General features: G+C 40.8%; 1 protein-coding gene across 3 annotated transcripts in view; it reads left to right on the forward strand.

Annotated features, from left to right (window-relative positions):
- Positions 1-25,687, forward strand: part of stpg2 (sperm-tail PG-rich repeat containing 2) — a 67,927-nt gene that overhangs the window by 346 nt on the left and 41,894 nt on the right. The window contains exons 1-11 of one of the 3 annotated variants that reach the window (XM_044197146.1): position 1; positions 441-544; positions 2,150-2,317; positions 4,218-4,376; positions 8,385-8,500; positions 12,246-12,361; positions 14,013-14,113; positions 17,507-17,614; positions 22,150-22,309; positions 24,143-24,306; positions 24,461-24,553. The exon at position 1 is cut by the window's left edge and continues 346 nt beyond it. In XM_044197146.1, coding sequence (XP_044053081.1) covers position 1; positions 441-544; positions 2,150-2,317; positions 4,218-4,376; positions 8,385-8,500; positions 12,246-12,361; positions 14,013-14,113; positions 17,507-17,614; positions 22,150-22,309; positions 24,143-24,306; positions 24,461-24,553 — 1,290 coding nt within the window. The remainder of the gene's footprint in view (positions 2-440; positions 545-2,149; positions 2,318-4,217; positions 4,377-8,384; positions 8,501-12,245; positions 12,362-14,012; positions 14,114-17,506; positions 17,615-22,149; positions 22,310-24,142; positions 24,307-24,460; positions 24,554-25,687) is intronic. The other 2 variants (XM_044197147.1, XM_044197148.1) reach the window with 2 other exon arrangements.

The raw sequence follows: 25,687 nt of genomic DNA on the forward strand, positions 1-25,687 counted from the left end.
GGTAGGAATTAGTTAGCTGCAATGAAGACTTGAGTGAATAACTAGACTACTCGAATCTCTTTAAAACTAGAAACCCCCGTCGAGGCCAACATGTACATTAAAATGAACCTAGCTAGTTGTATGTTAAATGCTAAAGCTACCTGAAAAACAGTAAGTTAGGCTAGCAACTTTACAGTCAGTCAAAAGTTAAATTAAAGATGTTACAACATTCAAACTTCATATGTTATCCTACAGGTGAAGGACAAAATCTGGCGGTGTAACTCAATACTTTAGCCATGAAATATAAATACACAATTGTTCATGTTATTTTGTCCATTCGCTATAGTACTTAAAAACCACAATTGTAATCAATATAATAAAACGGTTAATATAAAACAGATTTGGTGTCTTTGAATTAGTCAACAACTTGCATATTCCACTGTTGTGTTTCTTTATTGCAGATGGCTATGCTCCATTCCTGTCCTTGACCAACAGACAGTCAATATTCAGTAAGTCCAGTGAGAAGATACCAGCACCTGGACAGTATGACACCTCACCTGTCAAGGTACTATAGGTCAGACACATTTACATACAATTAAGTCAAGTCCTGGTGTACCTGAAAACCATATACTGGGTTAGGTGAGGCTGAATTTCTTACCCAAATGCTCAGGCTTGGTCAGACTTATAACCCAATATCACAAATTTGCCTGAAGGAGCTTTACAATCTGTACAATTTACGACACCCTCTGTCCTTAGACCCTTGAGTCGGATTAGGGGGAAAGAAAAAAAAGGGGAAGAAACTTCAGGAAGATTAACAGGAGGAGGGATCCCTCTCCTAGGAAGGAGAGACATGCAATAGATTTGTGTGTACAGAATAGACAAACTTATAAAATTTGGACAAGCACGGTCATAGTTATGAGTAGACTAACAAAGAATGGATCCAGGAAGATGTCGCGAAAGACCTGAGCCACACAAACTCCTCTCCACCATGGAGACCTGGAAGAGGACCGACTACAAACACACAAGAGGCAAACTCAAGCACACCATTCACGCAGGTAGGAGAAGGAAAGATGATGCAGCATTACTAGTTATTTCCTGGTTCACCCATATAACATAGGAGCAGTCATTTGTCAGATGTACGATCGTTGAACCCACAAATGCAGAACACCGATATCTTCATCATCCAATCCACACTTTATTAGTACGTTAGCAGGAATAGTGGGAAGGGGTGTAGTGTTCAGAGTAAAGCCATTGGCGTCGAACTTGGTAACCCCAGGAGAGTAGCAGTGGTTCCGACAGCCTGGAGCAACGGTTACCTCGCTGACCAGGTCTAGCCGCCGCGTGGGTCTGGACAGGCAGGCTGGCCGTGAAGTAGCGCTGATGGTGGTGTGTGGAGACTGACCGTCAGTGGAACCAAGATCATGGAGCAGGCAAGATGTCGAGTGTCTGGCTCCGAGGTGGAGGACAGGCAAAGTCGAACTGTTGAAGACAGGCGAGGTGAAGTTGGCTGGAGAGGCAGGCAGACAGGCTGACAGGAATCCAGGCAACAACAGGAGCTGTGATCACCAGCACAGGGTAATCCTTCAGGCAGAGCAGAAGACAGGATCAAAACACACTTGCAAAAAAAAGATACTTAAATGAGTAAGTTTTTAGAAGTGCCTTGACATAGTGGCCATACAACATATAGGAACAATCTTGCATTGGTGTAGTGGGAAAGCCTGGCATATAAGCTGTGGAGACTGATGAGTAGATAGGAGACAGGTGTGCCGGTGATCAGCAGCAGGTGGAGAATCATGGAGCCAGACCAGGAGACACACACACACACACACACACACACACACACACACACACACACACACACACACACATATCCCAAGACAAACCGGGGACAAACAAGGAACACAAGGGATGGGGAAGATAGGTGGCTGACTACCACATCATTATTGTTTGCATAACAACTAATTTGACTGCCTGCCTTAAATGGCTTTTTCCTTTTAAAACATATAAAACTTTTAATTTAGGAAGGCTGGAGTTGAAGCTTATAATAGTGGATGAGAGCAAGGGCGAGAATTTGTTGAGGACAATATACTGTTGAGGAAATCTTTCTCGATTGCAATCTCATTCTCTCTGTGTGTCTGCTTGTCTCTCTGTTGAACCCATGTCTCTTCAGCTAAACATCCATGGTGGCCGCAGTCTCCAGAACCGCTCCAAGCGATTTGAGGAGGTAGTGTCGAAGGTTCCGGGCCCCGGGGCCTACAATGTGCTGCCTGCCTCAGGAAACATGCTCGGGGCCGTGAAGGCTGATGCAGGACAGTCAAAGAAGCTTGGCAGAAAAATGGTAGGCATATGGGTGAAGTTATGAGGGCAAAGTAAATGAGCAGTCAAGTTACAGAAAATTATTTATTATAGATTTTCTCCTTCCAGCCTATTATGTTGTTCATCTACAGTAGGTTGGCTTTTATACAGTATGTCCTCTGTATATATGTGGAAAACTGCTCTCTTACTTTCACTTGGTCAAGATCCACCAAAAAGTAATGTAATACCTATACAAAAGATAGACATCAAGTTTAGGTGTGCAGGCTTTTTACTTTTGTACTGTTGGTGTCCGTATATCTCTACTCTTAACAATCAAATGCTTTTTTCCCATGAATTATCAGCCTCATAATGAACCCAAATATCCTTCTGTGCTGGTAAGAGGTCACCCTTTTCCCTCTGGTCCCCATCTAACCAGGGTAGCTTCTCATGTTCTGTTAGCACTACACATACACACAGTTAACAACTTTTATTTTCACACATGCCACAAAAATACGATAACACGTAAAACTCTTCTCAGCACTGTGTACTGTGTTGTGCTGTATCTGTGCCATTTGTCAAAGAAAAGATATGAATAGCAGCGCCTCCTCCAAAAGTGTTGACTGCCAATACTTGCAGACAGTACCTTGCCAGTACCTTAGCCCTTTTCTTTGGCAGTTCTGCCATCTGCAGACCACTCATCACCAATCTATGGGAATTAGAGGCTGCTATTTTAAAACCTGAGGGAAAGTTTTTCTAGACTTTTGTCAGAACAGTCACTTCTCTATTGTTCTTATAAAATGAACGCCACCTGTTTTATTTAACAATTTAAACTGATCACATTCAATAAGGTATACTTTGAACATGGGAGGCGAAACAAAGGAAAGCTATTTATGATATGACATCTTTTGTCCTTAATAAGTCAAACGTTCTATCAGATCTTGCAATATAAAGCCTCTTATATGCAGTCATTTATAATATGCAACAGAGACTCAGTCACAAGTTTGTGATCATGATAGAGGTCATAAGGACCAAAACTGTAAAGACACCAGACTGAGAGAGTCCTGTAGGGACCTGTAACTTGATTTTAAATGTTAAAGTGATAATTATCTTTGCCTTGAATATGGAAATGTGAAAAAAGATGATAAGTACAGGGAAGATGAGCTAGTTTTCTGATATGTATTGTTTTTCTTTATGCCAAAGTAAAAGTGTAACAAAAGTCTTAAATATGCCTATTTTGTATAATATCCTCAGTAGCAGTAGCAGTGGCAGAGTCAGACCTCATTCTGTCAGTTCTTACACAGTCGGACTAAAGCCTGAAGATAACGGTGTGTCCATTTTACCTCTATTCTTTGTAAGCCCCTGAAACTTTGCTCACCCTTTTGTGTTTGGTGTCCAGAAACGGGGCTTTGGCAAGCACCCCTGATAGGTTTATCATTGCTATTCATCAAATTCAACAAATAGAAGAGCCTTGTAGCTTTGTAAATCCACAGTGAACCCTCCTTCCTGTTTGCTTTGAAAGATAACGTCTCAGGTGGTTTGAGAATTTAAGACAAAGTAAGTAAACAATTTTATCATTTAGCTCACTAAATACCTTGCATAATATATGAACTTTGGAGAAAATATGTTGAATTTTGGATAATGTGGCCTGTCCTGTAGCATCCAGCTGTACTTTGCCTGTTGCCTCAGCAGATCTGTTTCCTATTCCTACATTTCTACCTCTGTCTTTCCTTCTTTCTTCCTCCTTTCCTTTTTCCTCCTTTGTTTCTAATCTTCTGCCTTCCCTTGCTCCTTCCTCTCTGTCTCCCTCAGTCTCACACTATATTGGCCCCAGGCAGTGCTCGGCTTCTTTGTAAGCCAGGGCATTTTTTCCATCACAAACCTTGACGTCTCTCCCCACTCTCCCTTTCTTTCTCCTGCTTTTTCTCTCTACGCAATGGCTGCAGGCTAAAAGTCTCCAACTGGTCCGTCAGTCAGATATCCCATCCATTCCTTCCCCGGGCCAGGCCCATGGCTATGAGGAGGACGGCCTGGGTGTGCTCAGTAAGCAGCAGCCCCCTTCCAGGGACACAACCCTGGGGCCAGCCTACTACAATCCACTGCTAGTAAGGACAGACACTCACACACACACACACACACACACACACACACACACACACACACACACACACACACACACACACACACACTCATGTTGAAGTTTGAATGTACATCCATCAGAGAATGTGAAGTGTTCATTTGTGCACGCATGTGTGCTTTCATTAGTCTGTACAAGTGTGTGTGTCTGAGTTTACTTACTCTGCCCACGAGGCAAGGTCCATTAGTGTTAGGCAGATCTAATGCACCACTGAACCCCCACCCCACCCTATTCAGTTGGCCCAAAACCCATTTCCATAGCTAATGAATGCAGTTCCACTTTAAAAAAGCCACAGCACACCAATGCTCATCCATTTTACATGCCAACAAACAGAGGCATTAGTAATTATTCTTCAAGCTATATTATAATATTCACTTAAAATAATGCACACGCCTGCTGGTGTGGCTCTCAATTAAGTAATTTTTCATCTGTTAATAACCAGAGGACGTCAACAGCGTCCTTGAGCGTTGGCTGAGGTTGTGTCAACACACCGGCGCAGGCACAGAGGCACGTTGTGATTTAAGGCTATCAGCAGTGCATCCATCCACAACTCTTTTTTTCCGTCTCAACTTCTGTTGCTCTCCCTTTGAAAGTTCAACCTTCGTCTCTGTCTGTCTTCTCCCCTCTGTCTCTCCCTCTGACACACTCATTTCTTTAAACTCAAACACTCCCCCATGCTCCGACTGAGTTCAAAAGTGTGGAGAGGCGGAATTAAGTGGTTGTCTGAAGACGTAACTTCAAAGTGGCCGGGGCAGTCTTTGAATGATATGACATTAGACAGAAATCAAAAGAGCATAACTTTGTTTTCTGTCAGAATGTTATTGAGAAAAACAAAAACATCTTAATCGGTTTTGTCCACTGACCCTAAACTTATGGTTCACGTCTGTATTGACAGAACAGTTACTTTACTGCGTCGACTAATACTTTAAACTTAGTACACAGAATTAGAGACAGACTAATATGCTGGAATAGTGAGTAGTTATTGGCCAATACAGGCTTATCACAGATGTATTGGTACAGGCACATATGATGGCTGATATGTAAAAATTAGGGCATAATGCAGTAAAAAGCACTTGGGCTAATTTAGAAACATCATGAGATATGTTGTTAGTTCAGACTGTGTAGTATTAGATTTGGCAGATTATCATAACACAGCTGGCCAGATGGTGATTATGGAGTCCAGACTGTGTTAGTATAAAGGAGACAGAGCACCCAAATCAGTTTAGAAAGGGAAAGGCAAAGATTGCAGCACTTTCTAACTGGCCAATCAATAAATGAGCTGCATTCATGACAGATCATACAAGTGGGGACATAACGGTTCCCACACCAAAATCTGTTGTAGGAATTGTGTTTGTTACCACCATGTTTCTGCTGTGCACTACATACATCAACAGTTGATATGATGGCAACAAGCGTACAGGACTGCCGTAAATCCTTGTATTGAATGTTAAAATCTCACTGTTTTGAGAGGCTGCGGTTTGCATCGATAAGGAGAGAAAGATTTTCACAGTTCACCTGTTTATGCTTATAAAATATGATATGTAAGTAATAATATGCATGCTAGAACTTAGATAATTTCAATTAAAATATCTAGGAGGTACAGATGGGTGTCAGATTAAAGGATGTTTGGCCACCATAAGCTGCCAGAACAGCTTTATACTCCCTTGCATAGATTCTCCAAATCTCTGAATTCTACTGGAGAGATGAACACAATTCTTCCAAAATATATTCCCTCGTTTAGTGTTTTGATGATGGTAGTGGGGAGCGCTGTCTAGGATGTTGGTTCAAAATCTCAAATACGTGTTCAGTTGGGTTGAGGTCTTTCTTGACATAATTTTCATATTCATCAAGCCATTCAATGAACCCATTTTGTCCTGTATGGAAGCAACTAATTTACTAATAGACTTTATTTGCCAAGTCTATATGAATGATGGCGTGAAGATGTGAAATGGAAATGGAGACATGGGCAAGATTGTCCTCTCAATAGAAACTAAATAAGTTTTAAATCCATACTGTGTTGTGTATATGTTTGTAGAAAGCACACCAACAATTTCAGCCTGCGGGATCCTGCCCACATACGACCCTACTGACAAAAACTTTTATTTGTGATTGACTTTTTTATTCTAATTTAAATAATGAATAGCCTGCCATTCCATTTTATCAAAGCTGTATGAATATGTTTATACCCACTAGCTGTGTTTTTGTTTTGATTTTAAAAGCTCTCCTTGACATAAATAGGCAATTTGTGCCTCTGAACTCAATGCCAGCTGCGATACCATCACGGTGCTAGTATGTGTCTACATGAACAGTTGTGTTTTTCTTTTTAACTGTAAGCATCTGAACATCCTTGTTTCCTATCTCCCCTCCTCAAAACTGAATTGGCAGATCACAGGGGACAGAACCTCAGATCTCGTCCTCCAGTCACTGTTGAAATAAGGAGACAGGCACCACATGGAGTTAGAAACTTTTTGAGACTCCCTGCCACTCCTCCCGTAACCTGTCTCACAGAATAGACACAGACAGTTGGGTCATGTAAAAGTTAGAAAAGAAAGGAAAGAATTTTAGATGCTTTGATTTCTGATTCAATAAGGGAAGTTTTTTCTTACATGTCTGTTCCGTTTTAGTACAAGCAGCAGCCTTCTTTCAGTGTCAGGAATGTGAATTGAAGTAAATTGGGATTTAAACTGTTAAGTGGAAAAGCTACTACTTATCCTACTTATGTTTTTCACTGTGAAAATGATGGAATAACATTACATTTTGGGTGTATTTGTTATCTCATTGCTCATAAACTGTCAGCAAATAGTAAGGTCTGGTCTTTAAAAACTCTCATAAAGCTTTCTTTATGCATCACAACTACATTACTTCCTATATAATTTTTTACCTCTGTAGAAACCGCAGTGTTAGTCGGTCTACTCATACTCATACTCCCCACCGGACGAAGCCTAAAGACTTTTGTCCCCTGACTTTTCCTCTAGCGTCACCACAAGGTTGACTGTTTTGTTTTCTACTGAAATATCTCAACAATAATATGATGACTTGCTATGAAATTTGGTCCGGAAATTCATAGGATGAATCCTAACAACTTTGATGATCCACTGACTTTTCCTTTAGCACCACTAGCAGGTCAAAGTTTTTCACAATATCTCAACATGTACTACATTGATTGGCACAAAATTTTGTACAAAAATTCATAGTCAAGTCTTTAGTAAATCCTAAAGACTGTGATCCCCTGACTTTTCCTCTAGTGGCACAGTGAGGTTCACATTTGAGGTTTTGAGGAGCATGCTAGCACACAAAACTAAGATGGTATATATATACCTGCAAAACATCATCATGTTAGCATTGTCATTGTGAGCATGTTAGCATGCTAACTTAAGCATTTAGCTCAAAGCATGACAGTCACTAGCATGGCTGAAGACTCCTAGTCTTGTTGATGAATAACTTACCTGTTTCCAAGAAAGATTAGTGCAGGGATTCAAAACAAGTAGTCGTGTTTATTTTTAATTTTTTTTTGCAGCGCCATTGCAATATATCTTTGAGAAAATCTCACACATAGTATCTCTAAGTTGGCCAGCTTATTTCCAGAAGTAGCCTCTCTCAGTTGTTAAGCTGCAGAGTGAACTAGTTCTATCTGAATGGCCGGAGGCAGGTCAAGCAGGCTGTAAAACTCAGAGAGATAAGAAAGGACGGAGGGTCTCCCCTAGATCTCTGACATACTCTGGCATTTGGCTGAACTTCGCATTTCATTCAGCCCCAACTTCATGAGCTCTGGCTGGAAGAGAAACCAGATAAGTGTGAATGAGTCAATTCTATCTTTGTTCATCTATTTATTCTCTTGTTATCTCGTTCTCTCCCTCCTTCTATAATCTTCCTTTTCTCATTCTTTCTCCCTGCCCAATCCTTTCTTTCATCCACTCTTCACCTCCTCTCTCTTGGTGTCTGTCTGTTCTCTCTCTTACTCTTTCTCGTTCTGTAGTCAGAGATGAGTTCTGCACAGAAGTATAAAGGAGTCCACTTTGGCAACATGACAGGGAGGAGAGGTGAGGTGACAGTGAAGGAGGGACCGGGTCCAGGACAATATGACCCTGAGATGTGAGTATCACATGTCATGGTACAGTATTAAAGAAAAAATTGCAATAAACGATATTGTCATTTTAAGACCATTTTATGCCACTGATATAATTATAATATAATAGCATAATAATGCAAGTAAAGAGCAATGAGCTTTTAAGCTGCCTGAGCCCCACCCATTGTGAAACTCAGACACAGAGAGCAGACGAGGAGAGGACAGAAGCAGCGCGACCAGAAAATGTGTCTCCGACTCAGCATAGTTTTATTCATGTTCATTCGACTTAGACGCTGTGAAAAAAAACGCTCAGGCATTTGCGCCCATGTCTTTTAATGTAATGAAAACCCTGCTGTTTATTCTGGCATCATGTTGGCTAAAATGTTGGTGACATTCTTATCCAAATAAATGCGCATCTAAACACAACGGGCAATTTTGAACGATATATGACCTTGATAATTTTTGCTTACTTTGATAAATCAATAAAGTAGTTACAGTTACGTGACAGGCCTACCAGTGGCATATGAACAACAATGTTGATCATCATGTTGTAACAGTGGCCTGGCAACATGTTAAAACAATAGTTCGACATTTTGTGAAATACACTTTGCTTTCTTGCCGACAGTTATATGAAAAGACGGATACCTCTCTCATATTTGTAGACTGGAAACAGGAGGAAAGAGCTAGCTGTTTGTGTTTTTATGAGGGGTTATGTACCGGACTATATCTTGGCTGGGCAAGGCTTGCTAAGCTAAGCAAACCAGCTGCTGGCTGTAGCCTTATATTTACCCTACAGACATAAGAGTAGTATTGATATTCTCATCTATCATTCTCTCGGCAAGAAAGCGAATATGCGTATGTCAAACTATTGCTATAAACTGTCACCTTCTGTTTTAAACTTGATTTCATTTAAATCATTTGGGGACAGCTCCTTTAAAGGCTGATGTAGTACAGTATTATTTTATTATCAAACAAAATAATGGTTGGCATTTAAGTTCACTATAGGAACTGCTGAAGATAGCAGTACCTTAGGAACGTAGCTAACTAAACAAGTATGTAGAATCACCTGTGATTCTACATACTGGATCTCGTCCGCCAGAGTCTGCGACGGTCTCCAGCCGTCTCCAAGCCCCTGGTCGTCCGCCAGAGTCCGCGACGGTCTCCAACCGTCTCCAAGCCCCTGGTCGTCCGCCAGAGTCCGCGACGGTCTCCAACCGTCTCCAAGCCCCTGGTCGTCCGCCCGACGTGACCGGACTCCGGCCGGCTCCCCGGATCGGCTTGCTCCCTGGGGGCGGGCCTCCGCGTTGGGGGGAGAGGGGTTTCGGCCCTCGGGAGCTGACCGTGGAGGGGGGGGGTACTGTCACAGCCTGTCATGTCCTCACCAGCCCATAATCACCCACACCTGCTCGCAATTACACTGCCTTTAATCAGCCCCAATCACACCGAGGATAAAATCACTCCACTCTCCACACTCAGTGTCCAACCTCGTTTGTGTATAGGACTCGCTGCACCAGACTATTCTAGTGTTTCTCCGGTTCCCCGTGGTCTCTCCAGTCCTCCGTGTCATCGCCAGTCCTCCGTGGCTTCTCCATTCCTTCTTGGTCTCTCCAGTCTCCTGTGGCTTCCCTCCGGTAACTTCCCTAGATCCACTCTACCTATCTCTACACTCTCCACTTCTGGCTGTCATCTTAATAAAGACATTCCCATCCATCTCTGTGTCCTCTGCCTGTTAGTCCGTGACAGAAGGTTAGACCTAAAACCGCTACGATGATGGCCAGTGTTTCTGACGACCCTTTCCTCCACCTGAGTGGTCTGGCCGAGCGTTACCTCCTCAGCCTCCCTTCACCTCCTCTAGCAGCTGGCGAGTTGGTACAGCCTGGGATCTTCTCGGGCACTGTGGGTGACTGCGAGGAGTTTCTGACGAGGTACGGCCTGGTTTTCCTCCTGCACCCGTCTCAGTTTCCGACTGAGCGATCTCGGGTGGCCTTCATGGTTCTCCGGCTGGCCGGCCCGGCGCTGTACTGGGCGGGATCCCTGGCGGCACGGGAAGAGGCGGTCCTCCACTCTCTGGGCCAGTTCTTGGCGCTGTTCGGCCAGGAGTTTGGCCCGCCAAACATGTGGTCGTCAGCCCATCCTTAACCTGTTTGCTCGCCTGCCTCCAGTTCCGAGGCCCAGCCGCCGCCGCCTGCCTCCAGAGGGTCCGCTCCGGCTTCCAGCCCGGAGGTCCGGCCGCCAGCCAGTCTCCTCTCCGGCTTCCAGCCTGCAGGTCCGGCCGCCAGCCAGTCTCCTCTTCGGTTTCCAGCCCGGAGGTCAGCAGTCAGCCAGTCTCCGCGACGGTCTCCAGCCGTCTCTAAGCCCCTGGTCATCCGCCAGAGTCCGCGACGGTCTCCAACCGTCTCCAAGCTCCTGGTCGTCCGCCCGACGTGACCGGACTCCGGCCGGCTCCCCGGATCGGCTTGCTCCCTGGGGGCGGGCCACCGCGTTGGGGGGAGGGGGGTTTCGGCCCTCGGGAGCTGACCGTGGAGGGGGGGTACTGTCACAGCCTGTCATGTCCTTACCAGCCCATAATCACCCACACCTGCTCCTAATTACACTTCTGCCCTTAATCAACCCCAATCACACCCAGGATAAAATCACTCCACTCTCCACACTCAGTGTCCAACCTCGTTTGTGTATAGGACTCGCTGCACCAGACTATTCTAGTGTTTCTCCGGTTCCCCGTGGTCTCTCCAGTCCTCCGTTTCATCGCCAGTCCTCCGTGGCTTCTCCATTCCTCCTTGGTCTCTCCGGTCTCCTGTGGCTTCCCTCCGGTAACTTCCCTAGATCCACTCTACCTATCTCTACACTCTCCACTTCTGGCTGTCATCTTAATAAAGACATTCCCATCCATCTCGGTGTCCTCTGCCTGTTATTGATATTGAATTAAGTTTGTTATTGTATTGATATTGAATTAAATTTGTTGGATAACCATCAATGCATGTATTTGGAATATAAACCTTCGTAAATTCACATTTTGAATCATGGATAAAGAGACAAACAGTTGGTTAGATCAGATGCTCTGGGGCATCTAATCTCAAAGGTTCACTGTTCTTGAGCTCTTACAGAGATGTGTGCTGAACAGAGAAGCTGTTCCTCCAAAGTGAAATATTGCTTTGATCCTACAGCCAGGGCATTATGTTTGACATTTCTCACATAGCATTTCTATTGATGGCCACGAAGGATGGGCTTACTAAGAATTCTACATTGGTGGGTACACACCCAGCTCAGTTATTCATAAAGGAATCGACTGAGTAATAGAAGGGAAAGTGTAAATGTGAGCAATCATACTGTATACATATAGGTGCAGGCAGACATTTGCACATCCACACAAATATGTCTGTGATATACATGTGATTATTGGAATCATTTAAAAATGATCGAAAATGTTGTCTTTATTCCTGTTACAGTTGCTGACAGAGCAGTTCTTTCAGAGCAGTTTATTTTTTTCTTTTCTCCCCTTCACTCCTCCTTCTGTAGTTCATTCCTTCTCTCTCTTGACCTCTACTCCCATATGTCTTTGATTTGTTTATCTCTTCCTCTTTACTTTTCCATTACACATCTCACTTCCCCTCTCCTTTAATATATTGTATTTCCCATTCCTCCTACTTTGTTCTTTTCTATTTTGTACGTTTTTAAACAACGCTTTTCTCTATCTGTCTTTATTGTTTATCTCTTTGATGTGTTTGTCTGTGTTTTCTATTCTAAAAGACATTGTCATTGTCTCTGTCTCAGAAACGTTGAAACGCACTATGAGAATGTGAACCTTCAAAAGGAGCAGAAAGGCAGAGCTGAGCTTATCATCCCTCGCTACCATGAACTGGTGCCCAGGCAAGAGGAAAAGAAGGCGAGTATGTGTGGGGGTGTTTGTGTTCGTGTGGTGCTATACAAGCTAAGCTTAGATGGATGAGAAGTGTAAGAGATGAAAGATTTAGAGGATTGGGATCAATGTCAAGCTCTGCCCCTGTGGGGGACATATTTCTTTAATGTGAGCCTATGTAACTTGCAGAACAGTGGCCCCTGTGACCACAAGTGGCAGTTAAACCTGCATTATTGGATTTTTTGGGCATTTGGGAGCAGTGCAACAAGATGTAAACACAACATTGACATATTATCATCTTATTAAAGTTGATATGGCGAACATGTTAGCAAACAGTTGCTATTTAAACAACACCAATAGTAATTAATTAGAGCCATGTTTCTGGCCACCTGATGAATGTAAGTCCAAAATTCACTCTCCTTCTAGCTCTGTTTTGCTCTCCATCAACTCCTGAGGTAAATATCTGGCTCTTCAGCTGCTAGATGCTCCACTATGTTCACCAGCTAGTTGCTAACTTCTGCTGTTTGGTGTTGGGAACGTAATGTCCAGTGGGTTTATCTGAGCTTTTTTGCTGAAGACATCTCCCTGATGCTACTGGAAATGAGGCTGATGGGAATGGTGAGTATGATCCAAAAGAGTATAGTTGCCCGCCTTAATACCAAAACAATGAGCTAAAAGAGGCTAAAATGCTCTGTAGAGCTGCGGGGAACTGCAGTGTTGGTGAAAATTCTCTGTAGGGTCGTCACTATGAGAGTTTTATATTACAGATTTAATCCATTGCTAATATAAAATATTGATTATCGCAGCTTTAGAGGAGCGCTAAGTTACACTAGAGCACCAGCATCTCAGACCAAAACAAATGGGTACTACGGCTCACCTGACTCCATTGAGGAAAAACAATAATTTTACCTTGCTGATCATCTTAAAACACACTTTATTCAGACTGGACAGAAACAAAATAAAACTCACCAAAACTGTCTTTGTTAGTCTTTACACTGTTCCAACAATCACCAACTCTGGTTTGGTCGAAATAAATCCTTGATTCACCACATTAGATGAGAAAAAAAACAGCCGTTATATTGCTCTCCTCAAAGCCAACAGTTTCACAGGGAGTGACTCACATGCACTAACATGCATGCGCGGCCGGACTAGCTACCAAAACAAAGAACAGAGAAGCTCGGATGATAACACATTTGGAGGGGGTGTGACGTTATTCTCTGCTCAGGACACCGTTATTCCACTATATCTTTACAAACAAATAGTTGTTTGCTGCTATATTAATATTCAAAATCTTGTATACAGAACCTTTAAATGATAATGGTAAATGCTAAAACATAGTGTAGTAGCACAGTCCAGAAGTGTTAAGTCAGTGAATTGAGTCAGTAATGCCTATTATACAGCAAAGCCAGAAATCCTAAGTTTGTTAACATTAGCCACAATAAACTTATGGTCATACTAAGTATAGGCTGTAGCAGCAAAACCCCTGAGATCATTGAATTAAGCAAAGGTGCATTTTTACTTTTTTAAAAGGAAGAATGTGCATTCTTTCCAATGTTAAATAGTCTATCTTTAATACATGTCAATAAACATGGCAGCCATCAGTGTAATTTCACATTTAAGTAATGTTGAACAGCCCACCTGAAAATATTTTCTCATGTTTGTTTTTAATGTCTCATTTCAAGAGTCAAAGGGACAGACAGCCAGAACAAGAGGAACTGAGGTACTATTTTACCCACTAACCAGCCTCAAAAACGGAGGAAAAAGAAGTGCTGGAGCACACAATGTGAGCTCTGCTGTTGAGAGAGGCAGGAAACTTTGGGAACCTGTTACCAGTTTGCAGTTGGTGTATATGCAGAAATATATTCATGTATTTTATTTTATTAATCTTGGTGTCTTAGATTGTAAGAGCACAAGATGTAATTCTGTTCACACAGTCCCTTTTCCCTGACTATTACAGTGGACTACAGCAAATTCCATTCTCAACCTGTGGGAAACATTGAATCATAATAATGATCTCTAGAGTAAAGCTATACTAACAGTTTTGTAAAAAAAAAAAAAAAAGTAAAAAGTTCAGAGCACTTGATGTTTTTTGATCTTTCTTTTTCAATAAAACTTCATTTAAAGTACATTGAGAGTTATCATAACCACATTATGAATCAGTAATACGGTAGCTTGTGTACAACATTTGCTTACAGTTACTGAAACCTCTAACCCTCAGGTGTCTATGTTAGCATATTATATATATTAAGTTGTTGTAATTACACTAAAACACTCATAATTAGATTTTGATGCTTTGACATGTTTCAGGAGTATTTTTATGGTTAAGCTGACATCATTTTTTTCTTTCGCAGTTAAACACTTGTCTGCTTTCTTCACTGCACTTTCACTCAGAAATTCTTAACACAATAAGATTTAAAAACTGCAGATTGAGAATGAGTCCTAATAGAACACCGTGATTAACAGTGAGAACAGAGTCAAGGTAAGTACTTCGGATTTATTCTGGATTTATTCAAGGACAGTCAATTAAAGATGAAATGAGTCAACCCCTCCTCCCTCTCTTATTACAATTCATCAGTTTATCTGTTCACCCATAGAGGGCAGTAGAACATAAGCTTTAGTCACAGACAGGCAACCACACACAAACACACACATACACACATTGATACATTGGAGCCGGTTGAGTGGAGGGGAGTTACTCACCTGCATATGAACTTGAGTGTGCTGGCAGAGTAATGCTTTGTGATGCCTTATTTCTCTGGTCGGTGGGGTAGAGTGGGTGAGACAGAGTCTGAAAAATATGGGGCTGGATTTGTGGAGAGAGAGGTGAACATATCCTTCCTGTCAAGGACTCGCACCTACGACTTTCTCTCTTCTCATCCTCGTTTTCCTTGGACATTTTGCTCTGCTGCCTCTCCTCTCTTTTAGGTTTTAGTTTATTTAATTGTGCATAGTTCATTATACATGACATTTTATTGCATGTTTTACCTCTATTTAATTAATATATGGCTACTAAAATGACATTATATAATATTTTCTAACATACTATAATTTATCCTGTGACTTTGAATCAACAACTTTGCCTTCTGTGTTTGCTTGTATATGTGCACCATGCTGTATTTGAACCCCCTACCATGTTGGGTGCACCTCCATCCGTCATCATTAGTACCTGACACCTTAACTTACATGTACTCCCACGCACACATACACTGACCAGATGGGTCATTACCCACAGTGGGGACACTCAGGACAAACACCTTTACTTCCTAGAGATCAGCAGACAGTCTGCATCTAATGGCTTGGGGCTGCTGGTGTCCCATAGAGTTTAAAAGTCTGTGTGTAGGATTTTCCCATTAAATAGACATTCTGACATGGCAAGGGCAATGACTGAGCAAACCACTTTAACAAACCATTATCCCCTTATCCCTGCAATCACAAGCAAAACAGATGGAGTTGTACCAATGCAATGCCTGATATTACCCTGTAAATATGAAGTTCACTGTCAGTTCATCTTTAAAATGTTGTGAATTCCACGTTAACATTATCATGGATGATTTTATGTTTGCAGCACTTGTTATTTTTAGAAATGGAGAAGCAGTACTGGTCCCACGGGGGGGAGCTAATGTCTAACACTGGATCTAGGATTATCGACCATAAAACTGAACAAAAGAGTGAGAGATTTTGGTTGTATAGTATGTTCAGCTATTAGAATTATACTGTATTTGTATGGGCGATTGTATTTTGTATTGTATATTGCATTGTTTTTGAGCTTGTAAAAAGGTGTTCAGAAATAATGTCAAAGCCTGTGGTTGTATATCAACTTTAGTAAACCTGTGGAGAAAAAAATGATTTGTAGTTGTAGAAAAAAAGTATCTAAATATTTTTACAGCCAAAAGCATGTGTAACTTCAGTGTCACACACAGTGGGCATTTTTTTGCACAATCACAATTTCTTTCTACATATTCACAAACTTGAATTTCTCATGCATGAGTACAAATAGCCCATAGCCTATATTTGCGCCTTGCAGTGATGGAGTGCAATTGGCCAAGCATGGAGATTTACTTATGTATCCTTATGGTGGATGTTCCTGTTCCAGAATTTCTTTCTGCATCCAAGAGTTGTATCTAGAGTTCCCAAGAGTTTACTTTTCTGGTCAAGGGCCACAGAGTAAACCTGTAGCGCAAGATTTTATGAATGGCAGAGACGAGGTGTACAGATTCAACCTAGCGTGTCACAAATAAATGATTCAAACTCTCTGCATCTTTATTCCTGATAACTATACATTTTATCCTAAAAAAAAGCATTGTCTGTGGCAGCTTTACTATACATCAACATACTGTATGTCTGTATGTGTATGTATTCTGAGGACAAGAAACTTGTTTCTGGCAAGGAGAGTCAGTGTTCATGAATAAAGATTGAGCTGTCCTAAGGCATGGGGAAGACATTGTGCTGAAATTCACCACTGTTCCCCCTCAAGATTCGAGTGTAACTGCTAACAATCTCCACAGAAATCCATGCTGTTTTACTGCAGACCTAGTTAAACCACCTCTGCACGCCCAGCAACCTTGTGGATTTACCACAAATACAAAAATGTCCTGGCTCTGCACTAGGGAATGTGGAAATATGTGTGAACGTGTATATGTTTCCTTACCTCTCACTGTCAGCATCTCTGTGAGTGTTGTTAGCTGGTTTGCTAGTTATAGTAATTACTGCACTGAAATAGTGCAGTAGTCTTGAGTTGGCACATGACTTGATTGTTTCCTATGACTATGAAAAGAGCAAACATGCACATGTGTTTAGTTTCACTTCCAGTCTGTTTTTTATAACATACATTACTTAACTGCTGAGCAGAGAAAGAAAAGGGCTTTTTCTGTGTGTTTTCATGAGTTGCTCACTCATCTGGCATTGCTTATTTTTTCTCTAGCGTGTCTTTTATTTAGTTCATCTTCATAATAGTCTTTTATTAACCTCTGTGTACCCTTCATTTACCTCAGAAACAGAAAGAAATCAAAGCAACTCTCGGCCCTTTTCTTGCTTCTCAGGGTGTCTTTGGCTTCCTCAGGTTGTCTCCTTATTTTCTAATTGACACAACTACATGAAAAGTGATATCACCAAAGCATGTAACTACAAATATTACCTTGAATTTACTGTACATTTCCTGCTTTGTGCTTCCCATCAGGGAGTTCCTGGTCCAGGCCAGTACCACATCAGAAGTCAGTTTGAGAAGCCTGTGAAGTCCAATGGAAACCTGCCGAAGTTCATTTGCCCTTTCCTCTCTCAGACTGAGGTACAATACAAACAGAACTAGACATAGTTCACAGTAAAGCAATTCAGTGCTATGTGTGCAGGCTTGTGGGTGCATTTTCAGTAGAATCACGTTGTACTATATAGAGCAGGTTCTTTCTCTAGCAATTTTAGCACTGCTTTTGTCCACCAGGGTCTATTTCAGTTTTTGTGTTTTTGCTTTCACCTTCCTATTGCATTGATTTAATATCTGCATGCAATCAGCAGTATCTGACTCCAGAACTACAGTGATCTCTTTGTAGGAAGTACGAGATGCCTGTAATCATTTTGGTCATTCCGGCTCAAAGTTCCACCGGATTGTGTGATGATATCCAGAGTTCAATAATACAAAAAAAAGATGTTTGCCAACACGAGCTTCATACAATTAATAAAAATCACCTATAAACAAAGAAAACTTTCTTTAAAATGATTATTTTTTCTATTTAGTTGTGTGGACACTTACTCTAAGAAGGGCACTTTAAGTTTTGAATTAATTGACCTACCATGACGTGTGTGCTCACACTGAACGTAAGCACCAGACCACTAGTTGGTCGGGTGAGCAACACCTGTCACATTGCACATAGTCGTATATATTGTTAATATAAAAATATTGATTAGAGACAGCAGTAACTTGTACTGTCTGTAATAAGTAACTAAGTAACCTCATGAAGCAACATATAGCTATACATAAAACTAATTCAACATCTTCAGCTTGTACATTTGCTGTAATTATACAGATCAGGCTTGATTCTGGGATGGAGATGCACAAATATGGATTTAACCGGCTATGATCCATAAATTTAGTGGTATTACACTACATAATGCGCTTTACACAGAGAAAATAATCAGACCATATTGAAAAGACTTCTCAGACATAATCTATGGGAGGCAAATATATTCAATTTACAATTTCTCAAAGGAGACTGGATTTTAATATGGAATATTTAAGATTAAGTTACAGATCCAAGACAGTGAGCCGGGCTTTGCTTGTTTAATTGATGTGCTGGGAATGGAGGGCTTCTTCAGATGAGGGTGAAGATGAGTTTATTAAGAGACTCAGAGGAGCGGAGATGAAAATGTGTAGTTTTACGTCTCAGGAGTAGCCGAACTCCTCCGTGGCACTGCCCCAAAGATTCACTGCTGTGAAACTCTCTGACTGATTTCTCTGCTTTTAATTATCACTCTGACACACAGGCACAATATGACGGTGTAAGCTCTCTCTCTCTCTCTCTCTCTCTCTCTCTCTCTCTCTCTCTCTCTCATCGAAAATTCAGACATACACGTCTGCGAATTTCATCTGCAGACAGAGACCAGACAGACAGGTTTGCAAGTGCTGCTGATGCATGCATGCAAATGAACACACCCACATTATCGCGTTTTCACCTTTACGCGCGCACACACACACACACACACACACACACACACACACACACACACACACACACACACACACAGGTTCTCTGAAATTACCTTAATAACTTCTGAAACATAAAACATTTAGCTAGTTTCCTGGTGATAACAACTGACGCAAGATTCTAGGGTTCATTTGATCTGTGTGTGTGTGTGTGTGTGTGTGTGTGTGTGTGTGTGTCTCATAGTTGGCTCTGACCTAATTTCCCTGGCCACATGCTGTGTTAGTGCGCCGACCCTGTGATGTCGTCACTGACACCCACTGAGGAACTCGGTCTGTGAGTGTGTCTGTGTGTGTGTGTGTGCGTGTGTGGCACAAGTCATCACCAATGCCGAACTAAAAGCGACAGCTTTCTTAGATCTTCGTCTCCCTGTGAGTCCGGTTCCATCTGACATTGTTACCCTGCGGAGGGATGGAGAGGAAACGAGGGAAGGAGGGAGTGAAGGAAGGGAAGATAAGAGAAACAGCTGGAATCTTCCAGTTCTTGCCTCTCCTCCTCCCTTTGACTTCCCAATTTCCTGATATCAAAGCATCAATCCAACACATGCCTTTTCCTCGATTCCCGTTACCGTTGCTCCCCCACTCATCCTCCATTTCCCTTTTTGTTCCCTCCTTTCCATTTCTCCATTAGCTCCCTTGCTTTTACTTCTTTTATTCTTGATATCTTTTAAGGTTTCAAGACTGTTTTGCTCATTTATCATTCTTTTTCTCTTCCCTCTGTCCTGTTTCCATTTCCTTCTTCTTTCTCCTCATTTATGGTTATTTTTCTCTACTCCATCCTTTCCTTTCACATGTTGTTTCATCCTTGAGTCCCTTGTGTCCCTGGAGACCATCTTCTCTCTTGGTGCTTCACAACCTTTTATATAAAAATAAGAAGCACACAAAAAACAATTTCACTATTGTCTATGACAGTATTTAGCAAATAAGCTTATTGTGATTGAGAGTTGTCCCAGTATTACATGATCTTTTATCTCTCATGAGCTGTCAAACATCAGGCAAACTTTTTACAGCTAATTCCAGCAATGTTGACCCTCAACTCTGATACACATATCGAGGATGCAGGTGGCAAAAACATGACACTGAAGGCTTGAGTGCAATATTGGGCAAAGTGATTATTACAGTATATATTGTATATGAGATCTTGCCAAAAGGATGGTTGGTAGCAGTGTACACACCGGCTGTGTGTTTCTGAGCTGCGCTTGTGTGACAGCTTAGTCTCTGATTGATCACAAAATTCACCAGGAACTCCATTTGTTTTACTTATTTCCCCCCAGTTTCCTTCCTTTGTTTTTCTTGTGACACGTGCGCACACACACACGCACACGCACACACACACACTCACAGACGTTCCTTGGTGGGTGTCAGTGATGACATCACAGGGTTGACGCACAAACACAGCATGAGGCCAGAGAAAGAAATTAGAGTCATAAAACCTCAGGATGAGTGCAAAGTTGTTCAAGTTGAAACTTTTTCAACCCACAGGATGCATTTTTGCCATTTTTGGGGTGGATTTGTGTCTTTGTACTGACTTTATATGCAGTTGTACTGCCTGTAAAATTCTCTTCAGGCTCAGTCTAAACTCATCTTAACAGTGGAACTGGGGTTTTCTTTGGTGCCAGAGGGGCATGAGGGCACTTACACTACTTCTATTGTTCCATCACTCTGTGGCCTCATTAATCCACATTGACAGACGTTAAGATGTTCCGTCACTGAGGTGCCCACAGAGGCACCTTGCATGGGGAACATGTTGGTTCTTGGCACGATTTTCAAAAGTATTCCTTTGGCATTTCCCATCATATGTGTTTGGAAATGGAACAACAGGAAGCATAGCAAAAAATCCACCTTTGAAATAGATGAAGCATCAATGTGAATTGCCATCAAAGCCCAGTTGGTCAGTTCAAGAGAGGAAAAAATGTGCCCATGAAGAAGACTTTAACAAAGCCAGTATGACAGCGATGGATTGACAGATGGCCACAAATCCCACTTCTACATCTGACTTTGAATGAACACAGTTTGTTTTGGCCTTGAAAACAGCATGTCTTGTAACTCCCGTCATTTTCCTCTCGTCTCACCATTTCCTCCTCTACAGCTACACCTCTTTACTTGTTCTTCTTATCCTCTCATTTCTCCTTTTTCGACTAAAAGCTCAATAATTCAACTGTGCATTACTAACACAATTTTCATTACCCATAACTAATTTTCTATAGGCTGAATCTTGTTTAAATGGAAAGTGCAGATCAATGATTGGCATGTTTCCAGCAAATGGGTTACATTTAAGATCATTGTTATAATTTAAACATCATCTGGGGAACTGATTCAGAGTGTGTGTGTGTGTGTGTGTGTGTGGGCATGGCATTTGTTAATGTGGACATGCTGGTATTGGAAGTAATCAAGTTCTTTTTATTCCTCTGTTGTGTTCAATAACCAGCTGAATGGTTCAGTTGTGAGAGGCTGAAGAGACATTTAGAGTTACATTGAAACACAGTTCACCTTCACTAATTTTGACAGAACAGGCAACTTATCTGCTTCGGTCCCTTGATTGCCTGTGTTGTTATAATAGGTTATCAGATAAACACATTTATACCTTGAAAGTGAAGCTGCCAAGCAGTTGCAGTGCTGAATCAGCTCTAATATCAGCAAAAGAACATTACATACCTGATTGTGTGCATCATTATATTTGAGTTGCAGATGCTGTTTACCCCATCTCATTTTCTCTCTCCTCATCTCATCACTTTGTTCTGTCTGTATGCATTTTACTCTCTTTTACTCTTTCTCTCATGCATTTCTTTCTTTGACTTTTTTCTTGTTCTTTCTTTTTGTCTTTTCTGCTTTCTCTCAGTTCAGTTTAGTGTGTTTTGATTTTCTGAGACAGCTTTTCAAGTTTCTGTATGCAACTGCCATCTATGGATGGCAATTGCATGCATATAATATAAAATATACATATAATAGGCAAATATGGATTTGTTTTTGTGTTCCAAATTGGCACTGGTTAGAGAAAATAAATTGATTATTTGTAATTTTAAAACAGTGCAGATCTCAGTTTCAATTCTCTTCCCTGTCTTGACATTCTCTTTCTTCTCTTATTCTAATCTTTATCTGTCTCATTCCCTTTTATCTCCCTCTATAAGAGGTTTGGCGTTGTGAAAGAAGTGTCGCCCCCTGTTGGTGTATATAATGACCCGCGCTGTGCCCTGGAGCTGCTGAAGAAGACCACAGGATTGAAGAAAAACCCATTTGGCATCACCACAGTGCGCTTCACTTGTAACCACAAAAAATGCTCCACACCAGGTCAGTATGTTGTGTGTGTGCCAGTCTACTGTATGCTGCGTTCAAAGTGATATTCCTTTTTGATATATGTAGTTATATTTTACAGATGCAACCCAGTTTTATCTTTTAGAGAGATCTAGCATTGCTCTGTTGTTGTGCGAAAGACAGAAAGTTGTTGCTTTGCACACATTTTTTATACATAAATAGATTTCTTAACATGGATCCGGATCTTAGAGTTAATAACTGAGGCTAGCCATACCCTGTCACACATCACTGGCACTTGAGTGTCGCCTTATAAGGTCTGAGGACAGTATTTGTTAGCTTTTTTTTTTGTGGTTTTAAAGTCTGAATTCTGTCATTTCAAACAACCCCTGTTCTTTAGAAGTTCAGATTTTAACTTGGCATGGCCATTATATTCTATCTAACAAGTAATAATTAAGAATAAGTACTACTTTACTTGTATTAACATTTTGAAATGAACTGAAAGAAAATTGACTTCTGCTGTGGTTATTGTGTAGTGTGTGTGTGTGTGGGTGTGTGCTCGTATTGTCCTAAGAGTGAACCATTATGTTGTAGAGGTATGAGTCATTTCCAAAGTCCGGTTTTGCATTTAGCCTCTGAAATTACAGTGTGACAGTCTAAAATATGTTTAAAATTATGCAACATTTCCAATATTGTCTGTTTTTATCTTACAAATTAAATAGTAGCTCAGAATATTAATCGAAAATATAAAACTAAAAATTTTTCAATGCTGAGGCTGCGTATATTACACTGAACAGCAGTCATTTATGTCAAAAAACTGTTCAGACATTACCACCACACAAACATTTAGGCCTGTTTTTGCGGTGTTTCTCAAAACATCTTTAAGTAAGTATGACTGAATTTGAGGACATTCCATGATTTATCTGGAAAGATGTTAATGTGGTGTTAAAGTGCAGGTCTGAAGGAGTTTTTGATGTATAGGTTGTGGAGCAGAATTGACAGGTGAGACTGCACTTTATAAAATGTCATTGTTGTACCACATGGCTGCTTTTAAGGACCTTCCTTCATTTTTTTTTTTTTGTTATCTCATTAGACTAGACAGAAGGTGTACTTGTATTTTGTTGTTCGTTGTTGTTTTTTTTGGTACAAATAATTTGTTCAATAAGTGCAATGTAAAAATCCAAACCAGACTGTTTTTGCCAGCATTTGTATTGCCTTGCATATTGTTGCATTTCTGTGTTTACTTGTGTTTTCTGTATTTGTATCATGTTTATAAATTCTGCTTACTGTATGTGTCATCAAATTGATGAAAATGTTTGCTTCATTTGCTTGGGTCTCTAAATTGCTTGTGAGTGTTTTCTTAAGTTGTAGTACCCAGGGCTTTCTCAGCCACATAGAAATGGAGAATCATTCGTCTGTATTTTGGAGCATTTTCTTCCCAAGCTGTTACCAAAGCCGGCATTCACACATGCAGACATGGTACTGTACTGTTGAGGAGACAACTATTAAAATAGCACTAACACATGAGTGTCTCCATATGAAATTTAGTGTAACACAGGTGTGGCGCATGTGTCATTTTCAGTGTAAGCCAACACTACATGAATGCTACACACACTGCTAAAAACTAAAAACACTAAGCCAAAGTTATACCTACGCTACATGTATCTAATGTTGTGTCTTCACTGTAAGTCTGTGTAAATTGCTTTGCATCATCGTAGAGGTTTGGACAGAACTAACAGGTTTGAAGGGAAGTATGCACTCTAGGATGTTGTCTTGGACCATTTTATCTCAGGACAGTGAAAAGAAAGGCTATATAAAAGCAAATTCTTCAGAAATGCACACAATAATCCCACATTTCTGTGCTCTGTGCAGGTCCAGGGTCCTATAATGTGTTTGAGCATGGTTTAGCCCGGGAGAGTTTTAAAAAGGCATTTTTAGAGAGAACCAGGAAAGGAGGCTTTGGCTCCACTGCTCAACGCAACTTCATCTTCCACAACAAGGAATCGATAGAGGCCCCAAGTCCAGGACAGTATGAGGTAAGAAGATCCATCAGTATAGTCATTAATTTATTTCATACTGATATTGATTAGGCTGAAATATAAAGCGCTGTTATTACTTGACAGAAAACTTTTCATATCCTCATTGCAATGTGTGTGTACATGTGTATGAATGCTGTGTGTTTGCGTTCAGACAGAAAAGAAGACAGAGGAGCACTACAAAAAGCAGCAGACAGCAGTTTTCAAATCAGCCACAGAACGCCTGGCATTATCACTACTGGCTAAAGTGAGTCTCTTTCCCAGTTTCCCCAACAGTTGTCTGCATCTCACTCGTTCTTATCCTCACACTATGTTTCTGTTGTAAAGCCGTTGAAACCTACTTAACAGAAGAGTCTAAGATGGAGTAAAACAGCATTACATGCCAAGTTTTTACTTTCATAAATGGGCCATCACAGCAGTAGCATCTGACCTACTATACTAAGGGTCCTGTTTTCCAGCAGTTCATTTTCTTTGACTGCTTCTTTTCTTCTTTTCCTCTTCCTGCTAATGCTCATTTATGCTGAAAAAAAAACAGGTCACAATTCATAATGATTGTTTTTTGTTACTCTCTCATGTTACTTTCCCTTTTGCTGCGATCTTCCTTGTTCCTCTCTCTCGCCTACCTTTCTGACTTCTCCTCCTCTCAAACCTCTTTCAACTTTCAAGTATAACTTTATTTAATTATATTTGAAAACAATTATTTTCTTTATGCTCAAACTTATAGTTTGTATTGCCTAAATGCTTTTACTGTTATGTTTATGATTAGAAGTAGATTTAATATTGAATATTTGTGTTATTATAGTAAATTAGCCATTTATTTTATAGAGAGATATTATATTAATATTCTTAAAAAAGTAAAGAGTATTTCTATAACCACTGGGCATCAATCTTGGAAATGATACACAAGAGTGTCTCATGGAGACTCATTTATCCAAACCTCAGATCCAAACAGGTTTGTCATTTAAAAGTCTACTGACTCCTTCAGGGTAACTATCCATCAGTGACCTAAATATCAACATTTGTAAAAGTAGTGAAAATGGCATATTTTTATGTAATTAGAATTGTTTCAATATTATTGAACAAAATATCTAATATCAAATGAAATAAATCTAATTAGGGGAGAATAAAAAATATTTGAAAAATGACCTCAGCATGTGAACTTATGGGACATATTGCTAAAACCCTTGTCTTTCCACTTTTACTTTAGCACTCTAGCATTATGCATACAGTACTTGGTAATGTCAACAAATAAATAACAGCAACAATGGTGCTACATTTGAAAAAGTGTCTGTCTGGATTGTGAAATCTGGATTCCTTTCCCCTGTATGACGCAGGATGGTGTTTACTTGCATATAAATAATGTGCTAATGAAGAAACACAG

The sequence above is a fragment of the Siniperca chuatsi genome, linkage group LG5 (assembly GCF_020085105.1).
Source record: "Siniperca chuatsi isolate FFG_IHB_CAS linkage group LG5, ASM2008510v1, whole genome shotgun sequence".
NCBI lineage: Eukaryota > Metazoa > Chordata > Actinopteri > Centrarchiformes > Sinipercidae > Siniperca > Siniperca chuatsi.